Source organism: Mizuhopecten yessoensis, unplaced genomic scaffold, assembly GCF_002113885.1.
Source record: "Mizuhopecten yessoensis strain PY_sf001 unplaced genomic scaffold, ASM211388v2 scaffold11093, whole genome shotgun sequence".
Lineage (NCBI taxonomy): Eukaryota > Metazoa > Mollusca > Bivalvia > Pectinida > Pectinidae > Mizuhopecten > Mizuhopecten yessoensis.
The window spans coordinates 420,963-446,328 of NW_018408876.1; the positions used below are offsets into that span (position 1 = coordinate 420,963).

Here is a 25,366-nt window from a genome sequence, read left to right on the forward strand (position 1 = left end):
GGTCTCCAAGTAGGAGTCCAAACTGGCCCCTAAACAAGGTAAGGTCTCAAAGTGGGAGGCCAAGCTGGTGTTTCACCTGGTGAAAATAAGAGGATACTGTGTTTTGAGATTTTTGATGGTATATTGTGAATACACGGTTCCATATTAAGTTTGACTTGTCTTGCTGATGAAGGTCTCTGATATTGATTTTAGCAACACTATGGTCATGGTATTTATATTAATGTCAATCACAAAACACATGCAATAGAGATATTCTTATTCTTATTCACTTTCATTCACTAAATAATTACATTTTTCAGTGGCATATTCTTAATTAGAAACAGTGGTAATTGCCATAAATTAGGTAGGTCAGAGACATCATAACAAACCATATCACTGGGATTCACTGATGTGTACTTTTACTTAAATAAATAATTCCTTTGAAGCTGACTAAAATTCCTCAAAAAAAAATAGTTTAATAACAAAAGGTGTTCCATCTACATTCACAATACAGACACACTTTTATGTAGCTTTCAAACAAGCTTCGGCCAGTATATTGCAATTTTTTTGTTTTGTCCAAATAGGAGTGTATTACATACAGAGTGAATTGAAATGATATTGTTACTGAATTATGGCTAAACAGCCTCTGTTGTAGTTGTAGCCTCTTGTAGCCCTGTAATTAGGTAAGTTTAGATAAAGTTTCATAGCTAGTGACACCATCACCAGTGAAGTTTACGTATGACAGAAGAATCACCATTGAGCCAGATGTGATCAGCTTGTCTTTACTGTGTGGTTGGTTGTTTACAGAGCCGAATGTGGACGCCAGCTGTACACAGTCTCCGGGACAGCTATTATTCGCTCAATTCGATCTCAACAAAGTCCTCAACTATGGCGCATCCTTGGTGGGGTCAGAGGAGAAAGTGTATGAGGTGGACAACGGAACATCCCGTAAGTGTTTGTCATGTCCAGAATTACGAATCAACACACTGTCTCCTCTAAGATTGGTTTAGGTTGGTTTTACTTTAATATTGTTTAACGTCCTATCAACAGCTATGGTCATTTAAGGACGTCTTCTCGAAGGAAGTGAATCTAGCAGATGTTTAGATTTATCGTCAGAATATTAATTTACGAGTCAAGATTCAGTTTTCAACATTGACAAGTTAACCCTTTCAACCCTATGTAACTTCAGGAAACTCTACCATGCATTGATCTGGTTGAGTCCATTATGATCTACAGTGGTGAAAGGGTTAAATTGGCATTGTAGTAACTGGATAGTCCTTTTTCTTGATCTTAAATTCAATCTTCTAAATTAGTGGCAAGCAATTGAATTGTCTGGTAGGTAGAAAATCGAAGAAAACAAATATTTTAGTTTTACAGAGAATTTAGTTTGAAATGTTAAACATATGTACATGTGAACAAAAAGATCAGAAAATCATTATAGCCAATTTTGGTGTTAAATTTGCCACAGTTTCAGTTAAGAAGTTTCCGGAAAAGAGCGATATTTTTTCCTGATTTTTACCTGACCTCACATTGTTATTGTTTGACCTTTGACCTTGTCCAGAACTGACAGACAAGGACCAGTTGACGAGACAGAGACAGATGCTGAACAAGAGACTCGGCCTGGATGTGGCTGGAAATCTCGGTCTCGGAATCGGTTCCGATATCTTCACCGATGATGACCTGATTATGGGTATCAAATCCAGCAACGGCATTCGCACGGAGGACCAGGTAACTTGTTCTATCTTCCAATGTCTAGGTTATTTTGTCCTGACATATCTAAAATAGAGGATAGATGTTACAAAACTATGACTTATTACAAACTCTTTGTATCAAATCTCATTGAGTGGTTATGAAGACACACTAAAATACAAAGATAGTAACCTACCAACTAGGTTGTGATAAAGCGGTTTATAAGAACCTCGAATTATTAAATATTATTATCGTGGAACGTCCAGTTATAACAGGCCTATCAATTTGTTGTGGAAGATTTTGTAATGAAGATTTTTTTGTTTATTTCACGTAAAATTTTATGAAAATCAGCATTTAAATGAAAATGGGAAAATACATATTGACAGACTACAACAAAGTATTGCTAATGCAAACTATCCTAAGAATTTGAAGTCAACACATGAACTTTTCCACTAATAGAAATGTTAATGAAAATGTCAACTTATGTATTGAAGCTGTGCAAGCTTCCATGGGCATCTTTCTTAGCATATATATTTAGGTATCAAATTTAATGCATTTTACATGTACATATATAAGGAGCTGCCAAGATTTTTAGCTCACCTGGCCCGAAGGGCCATGTGAGCTTATCCCATGGTGCAGCGTCCGGCGTCCGTCAACTTTTTCCTTTAAAATGCTACTTGTCCTGAATGGCTCAGAGGATTTTGACCAAATTTGGTCAGGAGCATCATTGGCCAAAGGGTTCTCAGTTTTGTATAAACGGAGGGTATAACCCCCCTGGGGGCAGAGGGGCGGGGCCAAATAGGGGGAAAATAGGTAAATCTTTAAAAATCTTCTTCTTCTCAACCAATAGAAGAATTTTGACCAAATTTGTCCTAGAGCATCTTTGGACAAAGGAGACTCAAGTTTGTATAAACGGAGGGTGTGGCCCCTCTGGGGGCGGAGGGGCGGGGCCCAATAGGGGAAATAGAGGATTTTTTTTCTCCTGCTATACAAGTGAAGGGATTTTAACCAAATGCAGTCTGAAGCATGATTAGGGACAAAAGAATCAATTTTGTATAAACTGAGGTGTGTGGGCCTCCTTCTAAGGGCAGATGGGTGGGGCCCATTAGGGGAAATAGAGGAAAACATCAAATATCCTTCTCCTTTTGTACCGATGAAGGGATTTTGACCAAATTTGGTCTGGAGCATCATTGGCCAAAGGGTTCTCAGTTTTGTATGAACGGAGGGTATGGTCCCCCTGGGGGCAGAGGGACGGGGCCAAATAGGGGAAAATAGGTAAATCTTTAAAAATCTTCTCCTCAACCAATTGAAGGATTTTGACCAAATTTGTCCTAGAGCATCTTTGGACAAAGGAGACTCAAGTTTGTATAAACGGAGGGTGTGGGCCTTCTGGCGGCATAGGAGCGGGGCCCAATAGGGGAAATAGAGGATTTTTTTTCTCCTACTATACAAGTGAAGGGATTTAAACCAAATGCAGTCTGAAGCATGCTTAGGGAGAAAAGAATCAATTTTGTTTAAACTGAGGTGTGTGGATTCCCCTTCTTTGGGGCAGATTAGTGGGGCCCATTAGGGGAAATAGAGGAAAACATTAAAGATCCTTCTCCTTCTGTACCGTTGAAGGGATTTTAACCTAACCAAACTTGTTTTAGAGAATCTTTGGGCAAAGGGAATTGAATATTTATAAATGGAAGATGCAACTTTGTTACTTGTACTCCTTTGATAAACCTGAATGGTACTCAGCAGGTTTTAAATTGAAAAATAAAATACCAGGTGAGCTATTAAGGCCCCTGGGCCTCTTGTTTTCAAAGTATTTTGAAATTTTATTTATACAAATAATGTATCAAATATCAAGGAACCAAGATCAGTGCATCAATTTAAACTAAGATTTTCTTACAAATATGTCACTTCAAAGTAGTTACACTGATTCTGATGACTGCCGTGGAAACAGCTAGAGATGTGTGCCTTCGTTATGCTTATTTTTCATGCAGAAATCCGTGTCTGATATTGTAAAACAACAACTGCTGCTGGTGACGGGAGGGATGAGTGCTCGGGAGAAAAACCGGGTCAAGAGGAAGGCCAAAATATTGGCTAAGCAAAGATCTAAAGAGTGCCAAAGGTCAGTACAGGTCAAATGTGAGGTCAGACTCTGGTTAACAAATATTACAGGTCAAATGGGAGGTCAGACTCTGGTTAACAAATATTCCAGGTCAAATGTGAGGTCAGACTCTGTTTAACAAATAGTACAGGTCAAGTGGGAGGTCAGACTCTGGTTAACAAATAGTTCAGGTCAAGTGTGAGGTCAGACTCTTGTTAACAAATATTACAGGTCAAATGTGAGGTCAGACTCTGGTTAACAAATATTACAGGTCAAATAATGCTGAGGTCAAATACGGGTGCATTATAGGATGCTGAGGTTAAAGGTCAGTAAATATATGTAGGTCAAATGTGGGTGCCACACTTTGGTTGTGTCAAAGGTCGGTATAATAATTATCTATTCTACTGGTGTTCATGGTCAGACTCAAACCTCAGACAGATGTTTATCACATTTAGGTGCAAAAGTAAGTAGCAAAACTACTGGTAAAATACATTAGCATAATTCAGACATTTAAATCTCGCAGATTCTTTGGGACACTCTCAAATTTGAAAAACGAATACCGAAGAAAAGCAAATCAAAATTCTTATTTTTCTTGCATGTTTTAACCATGTATCTATGTATCTTCCTCAAATTTGACAACAATATAAACTGATTGAAGCACACACAAAAGGCTCACATTATTTCAGATATTATATACACCTTACGCTCCTATACATTACATTGACCCCAGTGTAATTTGACCCCTGGCTATTCCGTCTTCTTGTTTTATTCAACATAATTCGGTATTACGATTCTAATGAAAACAGGTAAGAGAGTTCTGTATATTTAGATTTCCTGTAAAACCTGACCATTTTGTTGTGTCCTGCAGGGTGTCTTATTAAACACGTTTCAATGTTTTCAACAAGATTCATCAGTTTGAAAATGTGTAATATCTAAGTTTTGCTTTATATGTATACAGTATACATATTAAACATATCACAACGTTTCAAGACAGACTGGTCCCTTTGACATAAAGCTTGACAAAGGGACCAGTCAGTCTTGAAAAGTTGCGACACTTTTAATACAGGCCTACATTGTGTATAAAGTTAAACTCTGTTTCGTTTCAATATTATTGACTGGTTATGACCAAAATGTAAACACAGCTTAAACAATAACACTGACATTACATTTAGATTTGTATTAACATGGATCAACACACAGAAATAGGGTGATCATTCTGATCATCCTGCCACCACAATTTCTGATGCATATTTGATCATTTCCTTACCTACTTCAGTGAACAAATGACCCTGGAGACGGAGCCCCCCTGTAAAAAGGCCAAGTCCCGGAATGACCTTGACCTTGGCAGTGACGGAAAACTTGTGATGGAGAGTTCGACAGACAACACTCTAAACATGGAGGAGGTTCGTACGAGAGCTGTTTTTAGACTACTGTCTTCTTTGTAAAGATTTTACTTCTTCACTCTGCAGTATGATCTAAGCACATTACCAGAAGGTTGGTTTGAGCTCAAATTCATGCTTGAGCATGAGATTTGTGTCATGGATACGAACCCTGAACCTGGAAGATTGAAGTGAACAAGATTTCAGTTAACTGTTTTTTAGTACATATATATATATATAAATGTTTCCCATACGGTTCTGAGCACATCAAAATTTCACATTATTTGAAAAATTAGACAAAGTATGATTAGCGAGAATGATTGATGAACAGTTGAAATTAACTAAGTCTGACAATGTCTCAGGAGTATAATTGATAAAAATGTCCGATATATTGGAACAGGGTTAGCACGGGGCCTTGACAAGCCTTGAGTTTACAGTGTGGCCTTGAAAAGCCTTGAATATAACTTTGGCCTTGAAAAGTCTTGAATACTGGCCTGTGGCCTTGAAAAGTCCTTGAATTTAGCTGTTCAGTAATCCATATATGATTATCCAGCTGAGTCATGCCTTTCTAACAAATTGAAATTCCACAATTTTGTATGAAACAAAACAGAGATTATTTTTCTATGTTAAATAAATCTATTTATGACCAGGTATAGTGGCATTTTTACCAAGGATACATTTATTTGTAGAATTTTTGTTTGTTTCCTTGTTATCTCAGGCTGCTTTTGGCCGCAAAGAAAATTAAGTGAAGGCCTTGAATTTGATTTGACTAACGAGTTGGCGGGGGATATAGAAATGGGGTCCGTCCGTCCATGTACCTGGTCAAGAAGAACGTACTCCTCTCATCTATATCTTGCCTACTACAAGTGCTGTGTTGATTATACTTGGCATCAATTGTGTATCTAGGGTTGCTCTACTAAATGCATATTGTGAATGCTGATTTTTACTATTATTTTACGCTTCATGTTTTTAATGACTTTTGTACTGCGAGCGGGGGATATCATGACAGCGTCTTGTTACCCTTGCAATAGAGTGAACCTGGTTTCCAGTACACGATCTCATAATATTCATGACTCGTGCTGTGTTTATCATTTTAGGTGGAGGAGTGGCCGTTTGAGACGTTCTGTGAGCTCCTAATGAACGACTTGTTTCAGAGTACCTGGGAAAGTCGTCACGGTGCTGCGACTGGACTACGAGAAGTAATCAAACTTCACGGTCAGTCGGCCGGCATGTCTGTGGACACTCCTGTTGACCAGGTATGATACCTTAAGATATAAGGCAAGATATTTATTGATTTTAAACCAGGTGAGAAAGAATATGTTAATGAATTATTAAACACAGGTGAGAAACCTTGTGATTTTACACCCTGCAAACAAAGTTTTGGGAGTATACAGGAATCACCCTGTCTGTTTTTCTATGACCGTGTGTTGTATTTTTTGTGACTTGAAACGGTGAAAGTACATCATATGTAGATGTGCACAAAAATTCGGGATACAACTGATTTTCCTGGCGTTGTGGCCATTGAAGCAGAAACCTTGTAAGTGCGAACAGGGGTTATATCTTTATGAGCTCACTCAAAGTTTCTCTAGTTTAGGTAAAGATTACCTTATAATCCAGGTAAGACAACTGCATAACAGCTATATATTACCAGGGTGTGGGGAAATAAGGAAACAAGCTATGTATTAACTGATGTTAAGTTAATTTGGTATCAAGCACCCCTTAGGAGACTGGTCCAATTTTGTATATCCACAAAGGTACCTTTACAAATGATGAAACTACATGTTTTTTGACTTTCTGTCTCATACTTGATCTACATTCCACTTGAATAACAATCAGAATAAGGCTTTTCCTTCTTACACTTGACCTTCTTTCAAATAAATTTTCACATGACCTACTTTTAAGTTTTGCATTGACCTATACGGTCCGTATTTAATATCAAGTTTTGCCTTGACGTATATTTTCCAATTTTGCATTGACCTATATTTTCAAGTTTTTTCCTTGACCTATTTCCAGGTGAAGGCCATTAACCAGGTGTGGCTGTCGGACCTGGCGCTGAGACTGGTGTGTGTGATTGCCCTCGACAGATTTGGGGACTACGTGTCAGATGAGGTAACTCCATGTACTGGGTTATTGTTGATTCAGGATTATTTAAGAGCATATTTATCAAAACGGTATCCTGAGGTTAGTGTATCCATCAATTGTCAGATTTTAAATATTTAGATATGTCAATCGCACTGCTGTGTTTTCTTGCATCTAGTAAACTTTCGATTTTAGAATCTCAACTTCAAATTTTGCTGCATTACGTATCCTCAGGTGGTTGCCCCGGTGAGGGAGACCTGTGCCCAGACCCTGGGGGTGGTGGTGCGATGTCTGGAGCCCTGGGGGGTGGAAGGTGTCGTCCACATCCTGCTCCAGCTGCTGGCACAGAGGCAGTGGGAGGTGCGACATGGTGGATTACTGGGCTTCAAGTACCTCCTGGCCATCAGAAAGGTAATACAGGGTTACAGGGTTATAAACAGATGTTGGCTACAGCTTGTAAAATCCTGGTTGGTCCTTCCTCCAACAATAGTAGAGGTTTAACCTGGTGAAATACTTTTGACAAGCGCTGTGTAACCCAACTTTCCATGGCTGATTTTCATGATACTGGCAATCAAAATTTCAAAGTTTAGATTATGACAGAATATCTCTTCTTTTCTAGCATTTCTGTGGGATCCAATAGGTGAAGGCCTAATCTAAGGATTTTAAAAAGAACCTTGGCTCATGGAATTGGAATTTTGTGCGAAGAACATGAAAATCTGGAATCGTAATTCCTGATCATTAGAAAGTTTTTACCACCTACTAAGTAATGTTGGAATTTTAAAAGAGACTAATATTTCTGTATTTCAGGATATGACGGACAGACTGTTGCCAGCCACCCTACCATGCCTATTCCAGGGCCTACAGGACGTCAGTGACGACGTGCGTGCCGTGGCGGCGGCTGCTCTGGTCCCAGTGGCCGACAGTGTCGTGTCTCTGCTACCGGGTCAGGTAATGTCATAGATAACGTAGCGTCACAGATGTACTGGTCTTCTCTGCTCACTATGTACTGTATAGTGTTGGCACTTTCACCAAAGTTGATACATATTTGTATATTACCCATGTTAAGTGGGGTAAGTCAAGTTGACTGGAATCCTTGTATGTTTAATGAGGTCCTGTAGATCCTCGTTTCTCATTTATTGACGCGTTCCAAAAAATATTTCTGCAGAATATCTCATTTTCATAGTTACGTCAAGATATCGAACCAAATGGTAAATGTTTAATCTTTAGGGCGTATTGACAACAACTAGTTAAACCTGTTGTCAGTATAATGTGACCAGATGGAATACTGTGCTTGTTGCCTTCAGTATGGTATTTCAATGAGGTAGTATTGTAAAGTCGGCACCAGATACCGGCTTCACAAGGATACACCAACATACCCATCCTCCAACACGCATGCAAACACATGCACGCACACATTACACACATGGAGGCACGTCCTTAAATTATCTTAGCTGTTAATATAACGTTAAATGCTTGAGAATAAACACCATTTCAATTTGATATTGGTGATGTTCATTTCAAATTTAAAAATAAATTTTGAGATTTCTGCATAATCTTTATTTATGAACCCCCTAATCATGGTTTGAAATAACCTTGTGTGTTTAGGTGCCCCTGATCGTGGCTATAATTTCTATTTATGAACCCCTAATCATGGTTTGAAATAACCTTGTGTGTTTAGGTGCCCCTGATCGTGGCTATAATCTCTATTTATGAACCCCTTAATCATGGTTTGAAATAACCTTGTGTGTTTAGGTGCCCCTGATCGTGGCTATAATCTCTATTTATGAACCTCCTAATCATGGTTTGAAATAACCTTGTGTGTTTAGGTGCCCCTGATCGTGGCTATAATCTCTATTTATGAACCCCCTAATCATGATTTGAAGTAACCTTGTGTGTTTAGGTGCTCCTGATCGTGGCTATAATCTCTATTTATGAACCCCCTAATCATGGTTTGAAATAACATTGTGTGTTTAGGTGCCCTTGAACGTGGCTATAATCTCTATTTACATTGTGTGTTTAGGTGCCCCTGATCGTGGCCAGCCTGTGGCAGACATTACTAGACTTAGACGATCTGACATCCTCAACCAACAGTATCATGACACTCCTGTCGACCATCATGGCTCATCCCCGGGCCTCTGTACTAGACTGGTAAGCTCCAAGTGTTCAAATGAGGGCTAAAAATAACATTGATTAAAGAAATGTAACTAGGAAAAGTTTAAATTTGCTTCATTAACTACAAAAACCAGTCTTGTGTTGTTTCTATGACATGTTATCGTGTTATTTTAGGCTGTCGACACCTTTGACTGAGCTTGTCCCACGACTCTGGCCATTCCTGCGACATAACATCCCGTCTGTGAGAAAATCTGCTCTACAAACTTTCAGTACTTTACTTGACATAGAAAGTACCCAGGTATGTCTTAACACCTCCACAAACAAATTTCCGGGGCACATTGAAGTCTTTGTTCATCCTTCCATCTCTCTGTTGTTAATCCTTCCATCTCTCTGTTGTTCATCCTTCCATCTCTCTGTTGTTCATCCTTCCATCTCTCTGTTGTTTATCCTTCCATCTCTCTGTTGTTCATCCTTCCATCTCTCTGTTGTTCATCCTTCCATCTCTCTGTTGTTCATCCTTCCATCTCTCTGTTGTTCATCCTTCCATCTCTCTGTTGGGTCATTTGTGAACACAATGGTTTCTGAGCTGTTAATTTAACAAATTGTTTCTCTGCTGCCTTTTTTTCTCGCAGACAACATTACTGAAAGCTACTCCTTATGTTTAGGTTTAATACATGAAGCTCAGAGTAACAGTGACTATATGAGGCACAAAGGTGAAATGTGACATGGTTTGGTTGCTATTTCTTTGCATCCTCCTTAAGGATTTTATCATTTCACATTTATATAGGAATATTGTGGCATTCGACCTTTGAATACTGAATACACACTTCCAAACTCTTTTAAAAAAGAAGTCAATTTGTTCACCTAGGTTGCATATAGCCTTAAGACTACCAATAATTGAAATGTCAGGTTTTAGCTCTGTTTTATTATACAGCATCCTACAAACGCCTGGCTGCCACTGATCCTCCAGGACGCATTGCGACACCTCGTACAGCGCAGTCTTCTCGAGGATCGTCAGGACGTCCTAGTCTCCGTAGGAGAAGTGTGGTCAAAACTGCTTTCCAAGACACCGATAGATCATCTCATCGCCATGGCGACTCCCTGGCTAGGTGTATGGCTGTCGTTATGTATGCAGCCTTCCAAAGTTCCGTTCGAGCCAACGTACTTGATCAAGGCAAAGCATCGAGGCCGGGTAGGTTTTAACATTTAGGAGGTTTGGGTTATGTTATTGACCCGTAAATATACAGTTAAACTAGATATTTGTCCCACAATTCATCAATTTAAATGAGAAGTTTTAATAAGCTAACGTTTTTCGCTCCCATACAGATTTTGGAGGGAGCATGCAGTTATTGATTTGTCTCTTCTCTAATTTATTATATATTAAGTCCTTTGTGAATGTTGTCTCCAGCATAGTAGGACAGATTAAATACTTAACAGGGTTAGTAACTAAACCTTTAATTAAAAATTAGTATTCCATTATTTCACTATACCTGGAAAAAAATTGAAGGACTCTTATTTTGAGGAATTGAGGAGCCAAGAGACTTATATGAAAAGAAAAAATGAAAGGATATGCCCTGGTCAGCTATAACGGTATAGATGTTGTATATTTCAGTGCAAAAGATGAATTGTCCGCATCAGATTTAATGTTATTAAGAGCTTTTGGGAAGATACTTCAGGAAGTTAACGTTCTTTACAAACAAATAAAATTCAAATGAAGCATTTTGCAGGTGATAGTGGTAATGACCTGTGTTTCTAGCTGGTCGGTGAGTTTCTGAAGTAAATGTCCTGTGTAGAGTTTTAACACATACATTAGCACATCAACCATTCCCACCAGCTGAACCTAATTGACATAACAAATTGTCAGGCTCAGATCTAAACGGAGGCTGACCTCAGGAATATCTATAACAAATTGACAGGCTCAGATCTAAACGGAGGCTGACCTCTGGAATATCTATAACAAATTGACTTGCTAAGATCTAAACGGAGGCTGACCTCAGGAATATCTATAACAAATTGACAGGCTCAGATCTAAACGGAGGCTGACCTCGGGAATATCTATAACAAATTGACAGGCTCAGATCTAAACCGGGGCTGACCTCAGGAATATCTATAACAAATTGACAGGCTCAGATCTAAACAGAGGCTGACTTCGGGAATATCTATAACAAATTGACAGGCTCAGATCTAAACCGAGGCTGACCTCAGGAATATCTTTAACAAATTGACAGGCTCAGATCTAAACGGAGGCAGACCTCAGGAATATCTATAACAAATTGACAGGCTCAGATCTAAACGGGGGCTGACCACGGGAATATCTATAACGAATTGACAGGCTCAGCTCTAAACGGAGGCCGACCTCGGGAATATCTAGAACAAATTGACAGGCCCAGATCTAAACAGAGGCTGACCTCGGGAATGTCTATAACAAATTGACACGCTCAGATCTAAACAGAGGCTGACCTCAGGAATAGCTTTAACAAATTGACAGGCCCAGATCTAAACAGAGTCTGACCTCGGGAATATCTAGAACAAATTGACAGGCTCGGATCTAAACGGAGGCCGACCTCGGGAATATCTATAACAAATTGACAGGCTCAGATCTAAACAGAGTCTGACCTCGGGAATATTTGGCACGTGTTTATCGAGCGGTCCAGACGTGCCTGGCCGTAACTAAGATGCTGACTTTTGCTGGTTTTCCTTCTTTCTTTATAAAACAAGGTTGATTCACATGTATATTTTATGATACTTTAAATAATTTTGTGGACATGTGAAAGAAATACGTAATATTCTGGAAAATTGTTATTTATTTGTCACAAAACGTTGCATTCCAAGTGTGTTAGTTTATTGTAGAATATTTCTTCACCACCTGAACCGTTTCAACAAGGATACGCAAATGCCACCATAGTTTCAGCCTTTTGGGCCAAAATTGTAGAAAACTAATATTTTCCCATCATGCTTTAGTTGGACGTCGCCCCTGGACGACAGAGAGTGAGTGGCGGGCAGGTACAAGAGAAAGATCAACAAGACTACATCGCCAGTACCGGCACGCTCAACAGTGACGTCAGTGAACGGGACACAGCCGTGATGAAAGCCAGGATGCATACGTCAAGGTAGATGATGTAACTTGTTGTTATATTAAAAGATTCATATTGATAGAAACGAGGAATGAAAAGAAGAGGGAGGATGAAAAATTTAAATTAGATTTAAATATAATTTGGTCGATATTGTGCAATAAAATTTGTATTCTGTTATGTATATTACTTATTAAAGTGCCTTAGCCGTTTGAGGTTTCGTCCCTCCAGGCTCATAGGTAATATTAGAGTAACTTCACATTGTGATATGTATTTCATACTGTGATGTGTATTTCACGCTGTGATGTGTATTTCACGCTGTGATGCCTATTTCACGCTGTGATGTGTATTTCTCGTTGTGATGTTTCAACATTTTTATGCTTCATGTAATTGGAGAAATAAAATGTCTAATTTCTGTAGATTGATTATGATTTATATAATAATAATAATTTGAGGTTCTTATATACCGCTTTATCACAACCTAGTTTGTAGGTCGTCTCAAAGCGGTTCACAAATTATTATCTGTGATTATAGTGCCTTTGCAACCAGCCAATCCCATTCTCAACTCCCTGGGGATTGTACAGCCGGAGCTACCATTTCGGCGCTAACAACTAGCATTCAACAATTCTAGCACTGCCCAACCACATATACTCATTTACAACTGAGTAGACTTGAACAAGCGGAGAAAGTATCTTGCTCAAAGATACAACACAGTGCCGTGCCGTATATCGAACCCGCAACCCTTCGGTCACGAGCCCGGCTATCAATTTTTGTTATGAATTCATTCTCACTAAAGCTGAAAGTCGGTCTTTATATGAGATTTCTGTCGCACAAATGGATGAAAAATAAAAAAGTTAATATGCCTGGTTATATAACGAAATACTTACACAATTCAAGAATTAGGTGATAGATATTTATGAGAATTAATGTGAATGTTGCTTGTTTGTTTACAGATTGCTGGGAATACTGTGTAGCTACGTTACAAGAGAGGTGCCAAACTTTCCACCGGAGGCAGAGAAACCTGTTCACTCCCTCTGTAAACTTTTCCACTTCCACTTGAACAATAAGTCCGCTATCCAGCGCTTCATTGTTGGACAAGTTCTCTACTACTGGGCCTCTGTGCAGCAGGTACATTTGACTTTGACATTTATTTCAATTAAGAATTTAACACAGCAGATTTTTTATATGGTTTTGTCAGAAAAATATCAAAATGATACTTTCAAGAAACTAGGTAAAAATCTACAACTGGCTGAAAAGTACTTAAAAAAAACCTCATTTGACAAAATTTTGTATAAACTGTTTCTATTTGACAGTGAAATATCTTAATTTGAGCAAAAAACTAGATGTACATAATTTTCCTGGTTTCTTAAACATTACTAGTCCCATTGAAAAAACAAGAGATTTCTTAACTTGTTTTTGTTGATGTAATTGAACTTTGTCAATTGTTTTCTCATTACTTTAGAACTGTCCGTGTACAACGGAGACCAAATCCAAACTACTGGAGTGCCTTAACGAAGCTATCTACTTCGACGAAATTGCCGCATCTTTCACTCACATGCAGTCTGACTGTCAGAACTTCATAGCTGGACTCAAACAACAAGGTATTGACATGGATCCCATCATCCCTCCGGGGTAAGTGAAGGAAATTATTTCCATTTCAAAATACCTGAACAGTGCAAAGATAATTTGTCATCCTATGTTACTGCCTGTACACTATGTTCACTGAAACCTATATAATTCTTTATTTCTTTAACGAGGATTGCATACAGTATGTAGCTTAAATCTTTCGATAAACAAGTGATTCTGATCTAAAGAGGCAATTTGTCAACCTATTAAAAACTTTTACCTCACAGCTGGAGTGAGAATACTAAAAGCATATCCAAATAGCCTAATTATATACAGGGGGTCTCTTAATTAAATACAGGTTCTAACTTGAAAATAGTGGCAGTGAGAAGTTTAAAAAGTGGTTCCTTTTTAAAAATACAGGTGGTCTCTTAATAGAGCTGGTCTTATGTACATGTTTGACTTTAACCATCTAAAATACATTAATCATGGTGTGATAGATTTCTTGACAAAATAGAACAGTAAACTATCGCTGCATATTTTTGAACTTTTATGGTTTTTGTGGTTGCAGTGGAACTACATTTATGAAAACAGCGAACATATGAACAAATTAACAGTAACTGTTTCAATTTGAAACGTACCAATTAAGAAATGGCAAAACAATTTGGAACTTAACAGTCATGATACAAATTATATATCTTTATAATACATGTATATGGTACATTTCCATGAAGTGATGTTTCCTAAAACATAGCCCAAAATGACTTAAATTGTCTACAGTAGGTAAATATTGCAAAACCAAAATCTTAAAACATGATACCACTGTCTCCAGACATCTCTTCATATATATATATCTACACATATATACATATCTACACATATCTACACATATATACATATCTACACATACATACATATCTACACATAGATACATATCTACACATATATATACATATCTACACATATATACATATCTACACATCCATACATATCTACACATATATACATATCTACACATACATACATATCTACACATGGATACATATCTACACATATATACATATCTACACATATATACATATCTACACATATATATACATATCTACACATATATACATATCTACACATACATACACATCTACACATATATACATATCTACACATATATACATATCTACACATATATACATATCTACACAATCTGCTCCGTGTAAATGACAGATAACCTAGGAAGTGTATTGTTGTGTGCCCTAGGAGTATCCTATCTGTGGAGCAGGCCTCGGCACTGACCACTACAGTGTATGACCAGGTCAAAACCACACTCAAACCCAACGCTCTCCAGACGTTTGAGGACCGGAGGAAACAGCTACGCTCCATCGTAGAACAGACAGCTCAAGAACTACAAACCTTAACCGTCAGGTAACCAGCCAACTTCGCTCCATAGTTTTAGTGGTCTGCGGAAATATTCATTTGTGAAAAACAACAAACTGATTTTGTAATTAGATTGAAACTTGTAATCACATTTGTGTTGTCTTCAGGGCCCAGTTGTTCAAAAGGTGATTAGCGAAAAAAAATGTGTATCTTTGGAACACAGCCATTAACTGAGTTAAAAACTTTCAAGATAGCAAATATTTTAGTCGAGTAAAAATTACGTGCAAAATTATGAGTTTTTACCTCGTATATTGACCAAATTATAACAGGTTGAAAAATGTTGTTAAAGGGACATCATGTGAAGAGCCATATTTTTTTTAATGAATGTATATATTGTATGCACTTCCACTTATGTTACCTCGCTATTCCCATATTCATAGTCCGTTCCAAATGTCCAGTTTGACCACTTGAATTGTTCGGGAAAGCCCTGCTAAAAATAGCATAGATAACGTCACCTGACTAGGCAGTAAACACAAGTGGTGCGAGCGAGATTAAACGGTTTCCAAAGGGGCCCCCAGAGAGGGGCCGTCAGGCAACTGCAACTTATTACCGCACTATGAAACCACAGGTAATAGACACAACATATCTTATGCCTATATTCTAATATGTAATTAGTACATATTAGAATATAGGCATAGGATATGTTGTGTATATTACTTGTGTATGAAACCAAGTAATATGATTTCTAAGTCTGTATTCAAACTTATTGAACAGTAATTATTCATCATCAGAAGTTAATTGCACACTTGCCAATATTCAGAATTTAAATTTATTTAGCTTTAAACATAAATTTGTTGCCAATAAAAATTAAACAATGGATGGGGCACACGTTTTTACAATTTATCACAGCCTTCTCCCGTCATACATTTACAATTAAATGTCAACAGTGATAATAGACATAAACATAAAGTACATATATATAAATATGTATTGAATTTAGAACCGGAATGTGACATCTGTACGGGGCTAAACACCTTCCCTCAACAATGGGACAAACCCTCTGTAAGAAGGAATATTCACGAGACGAATATCCCTTTTCAAATGTTTACATAAAGTGCATATATATGCAATGACAAACTACACGCGAATAAAAAAGGAAACGTTTGTGAATTTATTTATTACATTATACAACTCAATGTCTTTGGCCAATTTATTTTTTTAAACCATGCATATAAATGTATGTATACTCTCTTTCCCACTTTCACTGTCTCCATACGCTAACACTTAGTAAGTCATATTAGCCATCACACACAATAAACTGTATGGCAAAACCACTACGTATACATGTAGAATATGTGTCAATAAGAAACGTGTTGAGATACTCGATAATTATATTTTTTCAATACTTTACAGAGATTAAAGCATGCTTGTAAATGGACCTTTTTATGTTGAGACAACTTTTCTTTAATCAGTTCCTTTTGTCCGAAACAGAAGCCGTAGTTATCGGCAGCACGCGCCATTTTTACAACGTAATCAAATATTTTTTCCCCTGTTTTCAATATGTATTCCGATTCTATCTGAAGTCGAAATTTTTTTCTTTATAGAGAAAAGGTTGTTACATGTTCATACATTCTAAGCCAACATCATATGAAAACATGAACTGTTGAAAAATTACGAGTTAAAAAAAAAAATGTTATGCGATCCTATTTACTAGAAGTAGGTTGGTTCTCCTTCCTCAGTTATTCATCCTGGTCCGTCATTTTGACATTTTTAATCTAGCGGCGATAACGTAGCTTTCTGACGAAGAGCGATTTGTTTTTTTATATATTGCGTTGTCGCGCCAGAGGAGGCCGGGTCTTGCATGTCAAAACAAAACAAAATCGTTTAATTCAGCTATATAATTAAATCATACCATTTTACTGATCCCGGTAATATTATAAATTATATAAATCTAATTGCGCACGTATCTCATTTGACCCCGAGTACCGTCAGAGGATCAAAGAACAGAATACGCCGTGGCCATCACAACAGTTATCCCTTGGAGGGCCTCATGGCAATATCAAACTAACCAGTCACTTATCCCTTCCTTTCGCATAAACCACTGTATAATTATAAAAACACAAAGTAAACTCTCTCCGATACATGCCCATTAACATATTAAACTAAGTTAATCTGTGTCCAAACTCGCACAATGATACTAGCGAGGTTAATAGTTTTAGATATTTATTCATAACATAAACAGTGCTAGCATTTCTGTTGACTTTATTTCAGCTTAACCGGCTATCCGGAAGAATACATGTACCGTACTAACTGCTAGGGCAGTTATTTTCTGCTTTGAATGCTTCCCACTGGCAATAATGATTCCGTAACGTTCCCCTTGCGCTATCTTTTGACCATTTGGCAACTTTTCGCTTCGTAGCTGACACGGCAACTTTTCGCTTCGTAGCTGACACGGTACAACACTTTTCTTTCGCTTACTTCACACGGCCAGTCATTTTGTTTACAAAGAAATGGTGTGCTATGCGCATGCGCTAGTAGAGGGAAATCCCGAAACAAAACGTTGGTCAGACAGGTAGAAATACTGATGATTATCTTAGATGTTATCATTTTTATGAATCTATTTCAGCCAAATTCGATCGTTATTTTCCATAAGGAGTCTCACTTGATATGTTTATGTAGTATTTGAAAAAAAGACACAAAAAAAAGTTACTTCACCGTGATGCCCCTTTAAACAGTGTGATGAGCTTTAATATCATCTTTTGAACAACTGGGCCCAGACAATAGGACCCACTGATGAAAATATTTTGGGAGCTAGAGGACCTAGTAAGTTGTAGGAACGTATGCCCAATCCCTTTGACATTGTCAATCAAATATGTTTGAATGAAATTTAGAAAATTGATGATTGATTTATAGGGTAAAATCAGGTTTTTGTTCACTACTCAATCTGGAAAATGCAATTCAGACCATTCAGTGTTTAACTGATTATATTATTGGGATTTTGTTTGTACCAGTTAAGTGGGTTTTTCTTAAAATGTTAACAACTTTTTTTATTCAGGGTACAAGTTAGCCTAGCTAAGGCTGTGGTGATGTTGGATATTCTTCCTGATAAACTAAACCCTGTGGTACGGCCGCTGATGGACTGTATCAAAAAGGAGAGCAACATCAACATACAGGTCAGTTATGTAAAATCAGGCCGTGTTACAACAGCTATATACCACTGTTTTGCCTTGTTAAACTTTCGCAACAACTTTTCATATTGTTGAAGCATCTCAACTGTCTTAAAAAGTCTCAAAATGCGTTTAATTCTATATATGATCCTCTGTAGGAACAGGTCAAAAACACTGGTGGAGTTCAAATGTAAAACGATCCTAAGGTACTGGTTTTGTTTGAGCATCTGTGTATTAAAACAGTACTCTGGGATTTTTTTTGATTTTTTTTTCTATATTGTATTTTCTTGTCTTTTGTATCTACGAGTGAAGGTTAATACATTAACTATATAAAAACCAGTGATAGAAATAAGAGGCTAAAACTGTAATAATGAATTGCTGGAAATTGTTTTAGTCAATTTTTAGAGGAAACCCATATTTTGTGGAACTTGTATGAAAAATGATAAAGATGAAATTGATAGATGACAAAAACAACCAACAACAGTGTTGAGAGTCCTGGCCCAGTCCACATTCATAATATATATGTGTGCATGCATCATATGTATGTGTGTCCGTTTATCTATTCCATGTAGAAGTTGAAATGGGTCAGGATAATGTTTAGTTGTATCTAAAATGAAATTAAGGGGAGGTTACTCTTATATTGAAAAAACGTAGTAGAATTCTCTTAACGTGCCGTGGATCCATACTTGTTAAAAGCAAGAAGGTGTGATGGTGTCAAGTTGTGATTTGTGTTTACAGAGAGAGGCAGGTGACTGTCTGTTATTCCTCATCCAGAAATGTGTGGGGAGAAATCCAAGTCCCAACAGTAAAGTGGTGAAGAACTTGTGTGGATTCCTATGTGGGGATCCTAACTTTACCCCTAAAGTTCAGTCTCCAGCTCCTCCAACCACAGGTAGTATCATAATAATAATAATAATTTGAGGTTCTTAATTACTGCTTTATCACAACCTAGGTCATAGGTCATCTCAAAGTGGTTCACAAATTATTATCCGTGGTTATAGGGCCTTTGCAACCAGCCAACATCTTTCTCAACTCCCTGGAGAGCATACAGCCGGTGCTGCCATTTCGGCGCTCACAGCTAGCATTCAACAATTCCAGCACTGCCCAACCACATACTTATATACAGTATGAGTAGACTGGAACAAGCGGAGTAAAGTATCTTGTTCAAGGATACAACACAGTGCCGTGACTCAAAACCAGTGACCCTTCGGTCACACGCCGGCGTCCTACCACTAGACTACCTTGCCTCACAGTATCCTATACTGGTACCGCCTAGCTTGTCCAAATGCAATGACAAATGAATGTGGTTTACAAAATGATAGCTAATATCTGGTAATATTAGAGTTCAGAACCTTCCAAAAGTCTTAAAAGTCGCCATTATAGACCCCTTTTGGATGTGAGTCTGTAAATTATGGTGAAGGGATAGGATTATCAGACCGTTGAAAAGGATGTAGGCATTTATAAGGAGTGGGGGCTTATTAGGTTAACTATATATGGTAACCCTGGAGATGCATGCTTCAGAAACTTTAAAACAAAAAGAAATAGGAATGATTTTGAGATTCTTTGTATCATATTTTACTACCAAAGAATGTATAATTACACAGTTTGTAGATAAAACAATGTTTGTGTGTCCTCTTTCTTACAGAAAGCACTCTATCAAACGAAGTTCCGTGTAGTAAACACGCTGGAATCCTAACACTGACAAAACAACAAAGAGTGAGTTTTCATTGCAAACTTGGGCTTCTCTAGGGGTCACTGATAGTGGCCTGCTTTATTTATTTTTTTCCTTTTTGTTCCCCTTTTTTGAAAGAAGTTTGTTTTTGTATTTAATGGTTACTTGGCCACGAATCTGCATGGCTGTCGACAAAGGCAACTTTTGTTAGACTTCTTTACAGGCCTAGGGTCATAAGATAATTGTGTAGATATATTTGTTAATATTGGATTGTCTCTTGGATGAAATTATAATTTGTTTGCATTTCAATTTATGTTATGTGCATGTGTGTAAAAGAAAAGAAAACTAGAAGGAACACCCTTTCAGCCAATCACAGAGGTTCTTTTAGTAAGAAATGAAGTCTATTTTTTGTATTCAACCAGGTCCCTGAAACAGGAAGGAAATGGTTACGGCGTACGCCCAGTGTTAAAGTGGACGTCGACATTCCTGCTGACGTTACCCAAGACAACGCTGAGGTAATGCATGGTTGAACCTCCAGTGCTTCCATGAAATACAGGCAATAATTCACACACTACCATATCTGTATTGTAAAGTCAGTTTTTATTCGTCAATTTCTTTCAGATAATCACATTTGTGTACAATAATAGCACACTGTTAATTCAACACTTGACCTAGTAAAACAAAGCATGTTCCAACATTTTGATTGTAGTGAAGAGCTGCAAGATTGTAATTCTCAAAGTACAGAAACATGTATTTGTTGGTTGCAATTTTCAGTATCAAACTGCAAGTTAAGTTAGTTTGACATCGACCTCCTTTGATGTGGCTTCAGTTTCTAGTTTCATCAGTGCAGTAAATATCAGTGTTCAGTATTAATTGTAAACTGATAGACTAGTTCAACCCAAATAATGTAGTGACGCCCCCCTTTGGTAGGGGGGTACCGATCGACGTCACAGAGGGTTCCCAGACTTACATATTCCGAAAGTCTAGTGATGTGTAAACAAAGGTTTAGAAAAGAATGTCACTTTTATTATCTCTATAGAGATTGATGTGAGAGGTGAACATTGTAGGATCTACCTACAACATCCTGGACATTGTAGGATCTACCTACAACATCCTGGACATTGTAGGATCTACCTACAACATCCTGGACATTGTAGGATCTACCTACAACATCCTGGACATTCCAGGATCTACCTACAACATCCTGGACATTCCAGGGATTACCCTTACTTATATTCTCAGCACCAAAATTGAAGTTGTATAGCTATTGAATGGTTTCAGGTGGGGGGAAAAAACTGAAAAATCGCTACGCTGGTATACCTAGCCTTCAAAATAATAGGGGAGAGACACATGACTTTTTACCAATTTTACCTTAAAGTTTATAGTGTGGCGTAATTCTTTTGATGTACATCAAAGGATGAAACTGGTGTACATGTAACATCAACAAGGTAGCGTGTATAGAGCCTTCAACTTCATCATGATATATTCCAGGGGTGTAGATAGAGAACATGAGAGGATTGACCTACAAGAATTCCAACAAAACACTTGATGGAAAATGTGCATTGTTCTATTTTCGTGATATCTTCTCCTTGCTTGCTGGGCAGAATATGGGTTTATGACAAAGCAAGTCCTTGTAGGCCTATTGTCTTTTGTTCTGAATTTCTGTTACTGTGACAGTTTTAACATATATACACTTTACATCTCCTAGGTCCAGCGCCAGTGGAAGATCCAGAGGCGGGGAGCTGACCTGTCCCTCAACGTAATCACACGCCAGCTAGCAGACAAACTACCGAATTCTGTACCCCAGTTCTGGGAGACTCTGTCTCAACCTCTAACTCAAGTACCCACAGGTAAGTCAGGAATGACAAACTACCAAATTCTGTACCCCAGTTCTGGGACACTCTAGCTCTGTGTACACAGGTAAGTCAGGAATGGCAAACTACCAAATTCTGTACCCCAGTTCTGGGAGACTCTAGCTCTGTGTCCACAGGTAAGTCAAGAATGACAAACTACCAAATTCTGTACCCCAGTTCTGGCAGACTCTAGCTCTGTGTACACAGGTAAGTCAAGAATGACAAACTACCAAATTCTGTACCCCAGTTCTGGGAGACTCTAGCTCTGTGTCCACAGGTAAGTCAAGAATGACAAACTACCAAATTCTGTACCCCAGTTCTGGGAGACTCTGTCTCAACCTCTAACTTAGGTACCCACAGGTAAGTCAGGAATGACAAACTACCGAATTCTGTACCCAAGTTCTGGGAGACTCTGTCTCAACCTCTAACTTAGGTACCCACAGGTGAGTCAGGAATGACAAACTACCAAATTATGTACCCCAGTTCTGGGACACTCTAGCTCTGTGTACACAGGGAAGTCAGGAATGGCAAACTACCAAATTCTGTACCCCAGTTCTGGGACACTCTAGCTCTGTGTACACAGGGAAGTCAGGGATGAAAAACCACCAAATTATGTACCCCAGTTCTGGGACACTCTAGCTCTGTGTACACAGGTAAGTCCAGAATGACAAACTACCAAATTCTGTGCCCCAGTTCTGGGAGACTCTAGCTCTGTGTACACAGGTAAGTCAGGAATGACAAACTACCAAATTCTGTACTCCAGTTCTGGGAGACTCTAGCTCTGTGTACACAGGTACCCACAGGTAAGTCAGGAATGACAAACTACCAAATTATGTACCCCAGTTCTGGGACACTCTAGCTCTGTGTACACAGGTAATTCAGGAATGACGAACTACCAAATTCTGTACCCCAGTTCTGGGAGACTCTAGCTCTGTGTACACAGGTAAGTCAGTAATGACAAACTACCAAATTATGTACCCCAGTTCTGGGACACTCTAGCTCTGTGTACACAGGTAAGTCAGGAATGACAAACTACCAAATTCTGTACCCCAGTTCTGGTAGACTCTAGCTCTGTGTACACAGGTAAGTCAGTAATGACAAACTACCAAATTCTGTACCCCAGTTCTGGGAGACTCTGTCTCAAACTCTAATTTAGGTACCCACAGGTAAGTCAGGAATGACAAACTACCAAATTCTGTACCCCAGTTCTGGGCGACTCTAGCTCTGTGTACACAGGTATCAACAGGTAAGTCTGTGTGTCACTCAGAACTGTTACAAGTTGATAACCTAGCTAGGCTAATCGTTCAAAGCCTTGCTGAAATAGCTGAACAAATTGTTTGGAATTTTTGAAGACATTGGGAGTTTTTTGAGAAATAATTGGAAATCCACAAATGTTTAGTGGTGTTGTCACCGACTTGTTGGACAAACACCTTGAATTCCTCTATGGGTGTTTTTAGTTACAAATTTCAATATTTTTGTAAACATACTTCATTTAAGTTTTACATTAGTTTTAAATTACAATAATTTAACCTGAGATTGTTTTCATTATTTAATATCTCCTATCTTTATACAGTTTCTGTGATACTAAAAGAAATTCTTGGAAATTAATGGAAAGCCAAACAAGGGTATAACTTCCTTAGCCTGAACATAATCTGTGAACATGTAACCTCTCAGGAAACATTTACCATGATTGTGATTACCACAGTAAAACCTCCATATACTGGCACTTATATTACACCTCCATTACTGCCATATTACAAGGTCCTCTTCCTCGTGCTCCTGCTAGGTTATTGATAAGACATGCAGTTTAGTAAATATGAAATGTTACAGGCGAAGATGTAGAGTATGAATTATCGGAGGAGGGAGCGGAGGAGCTTGTCCACAGTCTACAGGTGCTGGAGTGTGTGTGTGCCTCCTTGGAGTCTACCCTTGTCTCACAGGTAAAACTAGAGGATGTCCAAATGTGTAGATCTGTGACACCTGAACAGTTTTATACAGACACGAAAATGTGCTGGAAATTATGACAGGAACTTGAATTTAGTATAACCAATTACAAATAGAGTGAATACCGAGCATTTGATCAATTTAGGTCTTGTACTGACCCTAAGTTCTGAGCTGACCATTTCCGGTCAGCCTGAGCAGTGAGGTCTAGAGCATCCTATTGGGATGTTTGGTGTAAGTTCAACTCCAAGCATTGAGAGCAATTTGTGTTTGACCTCTAAACAGCATCTCAGAATGATCTCTAGGTATTTTAGGGCAGCCAGCCCTTGAGACCTTGATTAATTATTGATTTTCTTTTTTATCTGTCACTTTGCTATTTCTGTAGTGCTCAACGTGACCTGTTTGTTTAGTTTTTCTTCTGTAATTTTCACGAAAGGCTTGTAAAGGTAAGAATGTTTAGAATGTCAATAAGGCACCTGGTCAATGGTCAGTATGGTCAATTGTATGTTACGTTGCCCTAGTGCTATTGTCTAATCCACCCATACTGTCATGGCTGTGTTTAAACACTGACAAACATAAATGGTTAAAAACAGAAACTTTATTTATTCAACAACAATTATTAAAAAAGTCATTTCAACTTCTATAAATCACTGTTGTTGGCCCCGATTCCGGCATTGGGGGGGGGGTTATGCGGGAGGAAACTGGAGTACTCAGTATTCACATCTGATCAGGGACTTGAACCTGGCAACCTTGGTGAAAGGCGAGTGTATTATCCAGTACGCCACTCGCCCACACCTATAAATTGTACTGTTACTCATCTCTAATTAAAATGGTGGAAGAGCTGCTAACCTGTTGCCAAACTCGAAATAGTTACACTCATATTGTATTGTATGTCTTTAATTTTTCAGATTATCGAAAAGCTGCCCAACCTACTGACCTGTCTCCAGTGTTCCTATACGGCTGTCAGACACATGGCTGCGCGATGTGTCGGGGCACTCAGCAGGGTCGTAACATCTGACCTGATGACCTTTTGTGTGGAAAAAATCATCCCGTTCCTCGGAGCCTCGGACAAAGAGCCTCAGAGACAGGGATCAGTGGAAGCTTTGTCACGTATCCTATGTCCGTTGGGGAGGTTTTGAGGGGAGGTTTTGAGGGGAGGGGAGGGGAGGGAGAAAGGAGGGGGCGACACGTATCCTATGTCTATTATGGAGGTGTTACAGGGTGGGGAGAGGCCTGTCACATATCCTATGTCCGTTGGGGAGGTTTTGAGGGGAGGGGAGGAAGAAAGAAAGGGGGGGGACACATATCCTACATCTATTGGGGAGGTGTAACAGGATGGGGAGAGGCCTGTCACATATATATAATATGTTTGATGGGGGGGGGGGGGGGGGGGGG

The 25,366-nt window shown here is 38.5% G+C and overlaps 1 protein-coding gene across 1 annotated transcript in view; it reads left to right on the top strand.

The window, feature by feature from the left end:
* Positions 1-25,366, top strand: part of LOC110465606 (TATA-binding protein-associated factor 172-like) — a 61,709-nt gene that overhangs the window by 9,765 nt on the left and 26,578 nt on the right. Inside the window, exons 4-25 of the mRNA XM_021521546.1 lie at positions 787-927; positions 1,541-1,707; positions 3,657-3,784; positions 5,040-5,166; positions 6,240-6,398; positions 7,156-7,251; positions 7,456-7,632; positions 8,029-8,169; positions 9,242-9,369; positions 9,508-9,631; positions 10,268-10,525; positions 12,295-12,443; positions 13,358-13,532; positions 13,867-14,036; positions 15,222-15,386; positions 18,394-18,511; positions 19,244-19,397; positions 20,151-20,221; positions 20,600-20,692; positions 21,886-22,027; positions 23,861-23,970; positions 24,880-25,081. Coding sequence (XP_021377221.1) covers positions 787-927; positions 1,541-1,707; positions 3,657-3,784; positions 5,040-5,166; positions 6,240-6,398; positions 7,156-7,251; positions 7,456-7,632; positions 8,029-8,169; positions 9,242-9,369; positions 9,508-9,631; positions 10,268-10,525; positions 12,295-12,443; positions 13,358-13,532; positions 13,867-14,036; positions 15,222-15,386; positions 18,394-18,511; positions 19,244-19,397; positions 20,151-20,221; positions 20,600-20,692; positions 21,886-22,027; positions 23,861-23,970; positions 24,880-25,081 — 3,195 coding nt within the window. The remainder of the gene's footprint in view (positions 1-786; positions 928-1,540; positions 1,708-3,656; positions 3,785-5,039; positions 5,167-6,239; positions 6,399-7,155; positions 7,252-7,455; positions 7,633-8,028; positions 8,170-9,241; positions 9,370-9,507; positions 9,632-10,267; positions 10,526-12,294; positions 12,444-13,357; positions 13,533-13,866; positions 14,037-15,221; positions 15,387-18,393; positions 18,512-19,243; positions 19,398-20,150; positions 20,222-20,599; positions 20,693-21,885; positions 22,028-23,860; positions 23,971-24,879; positions 25,082-25,366) is intronic.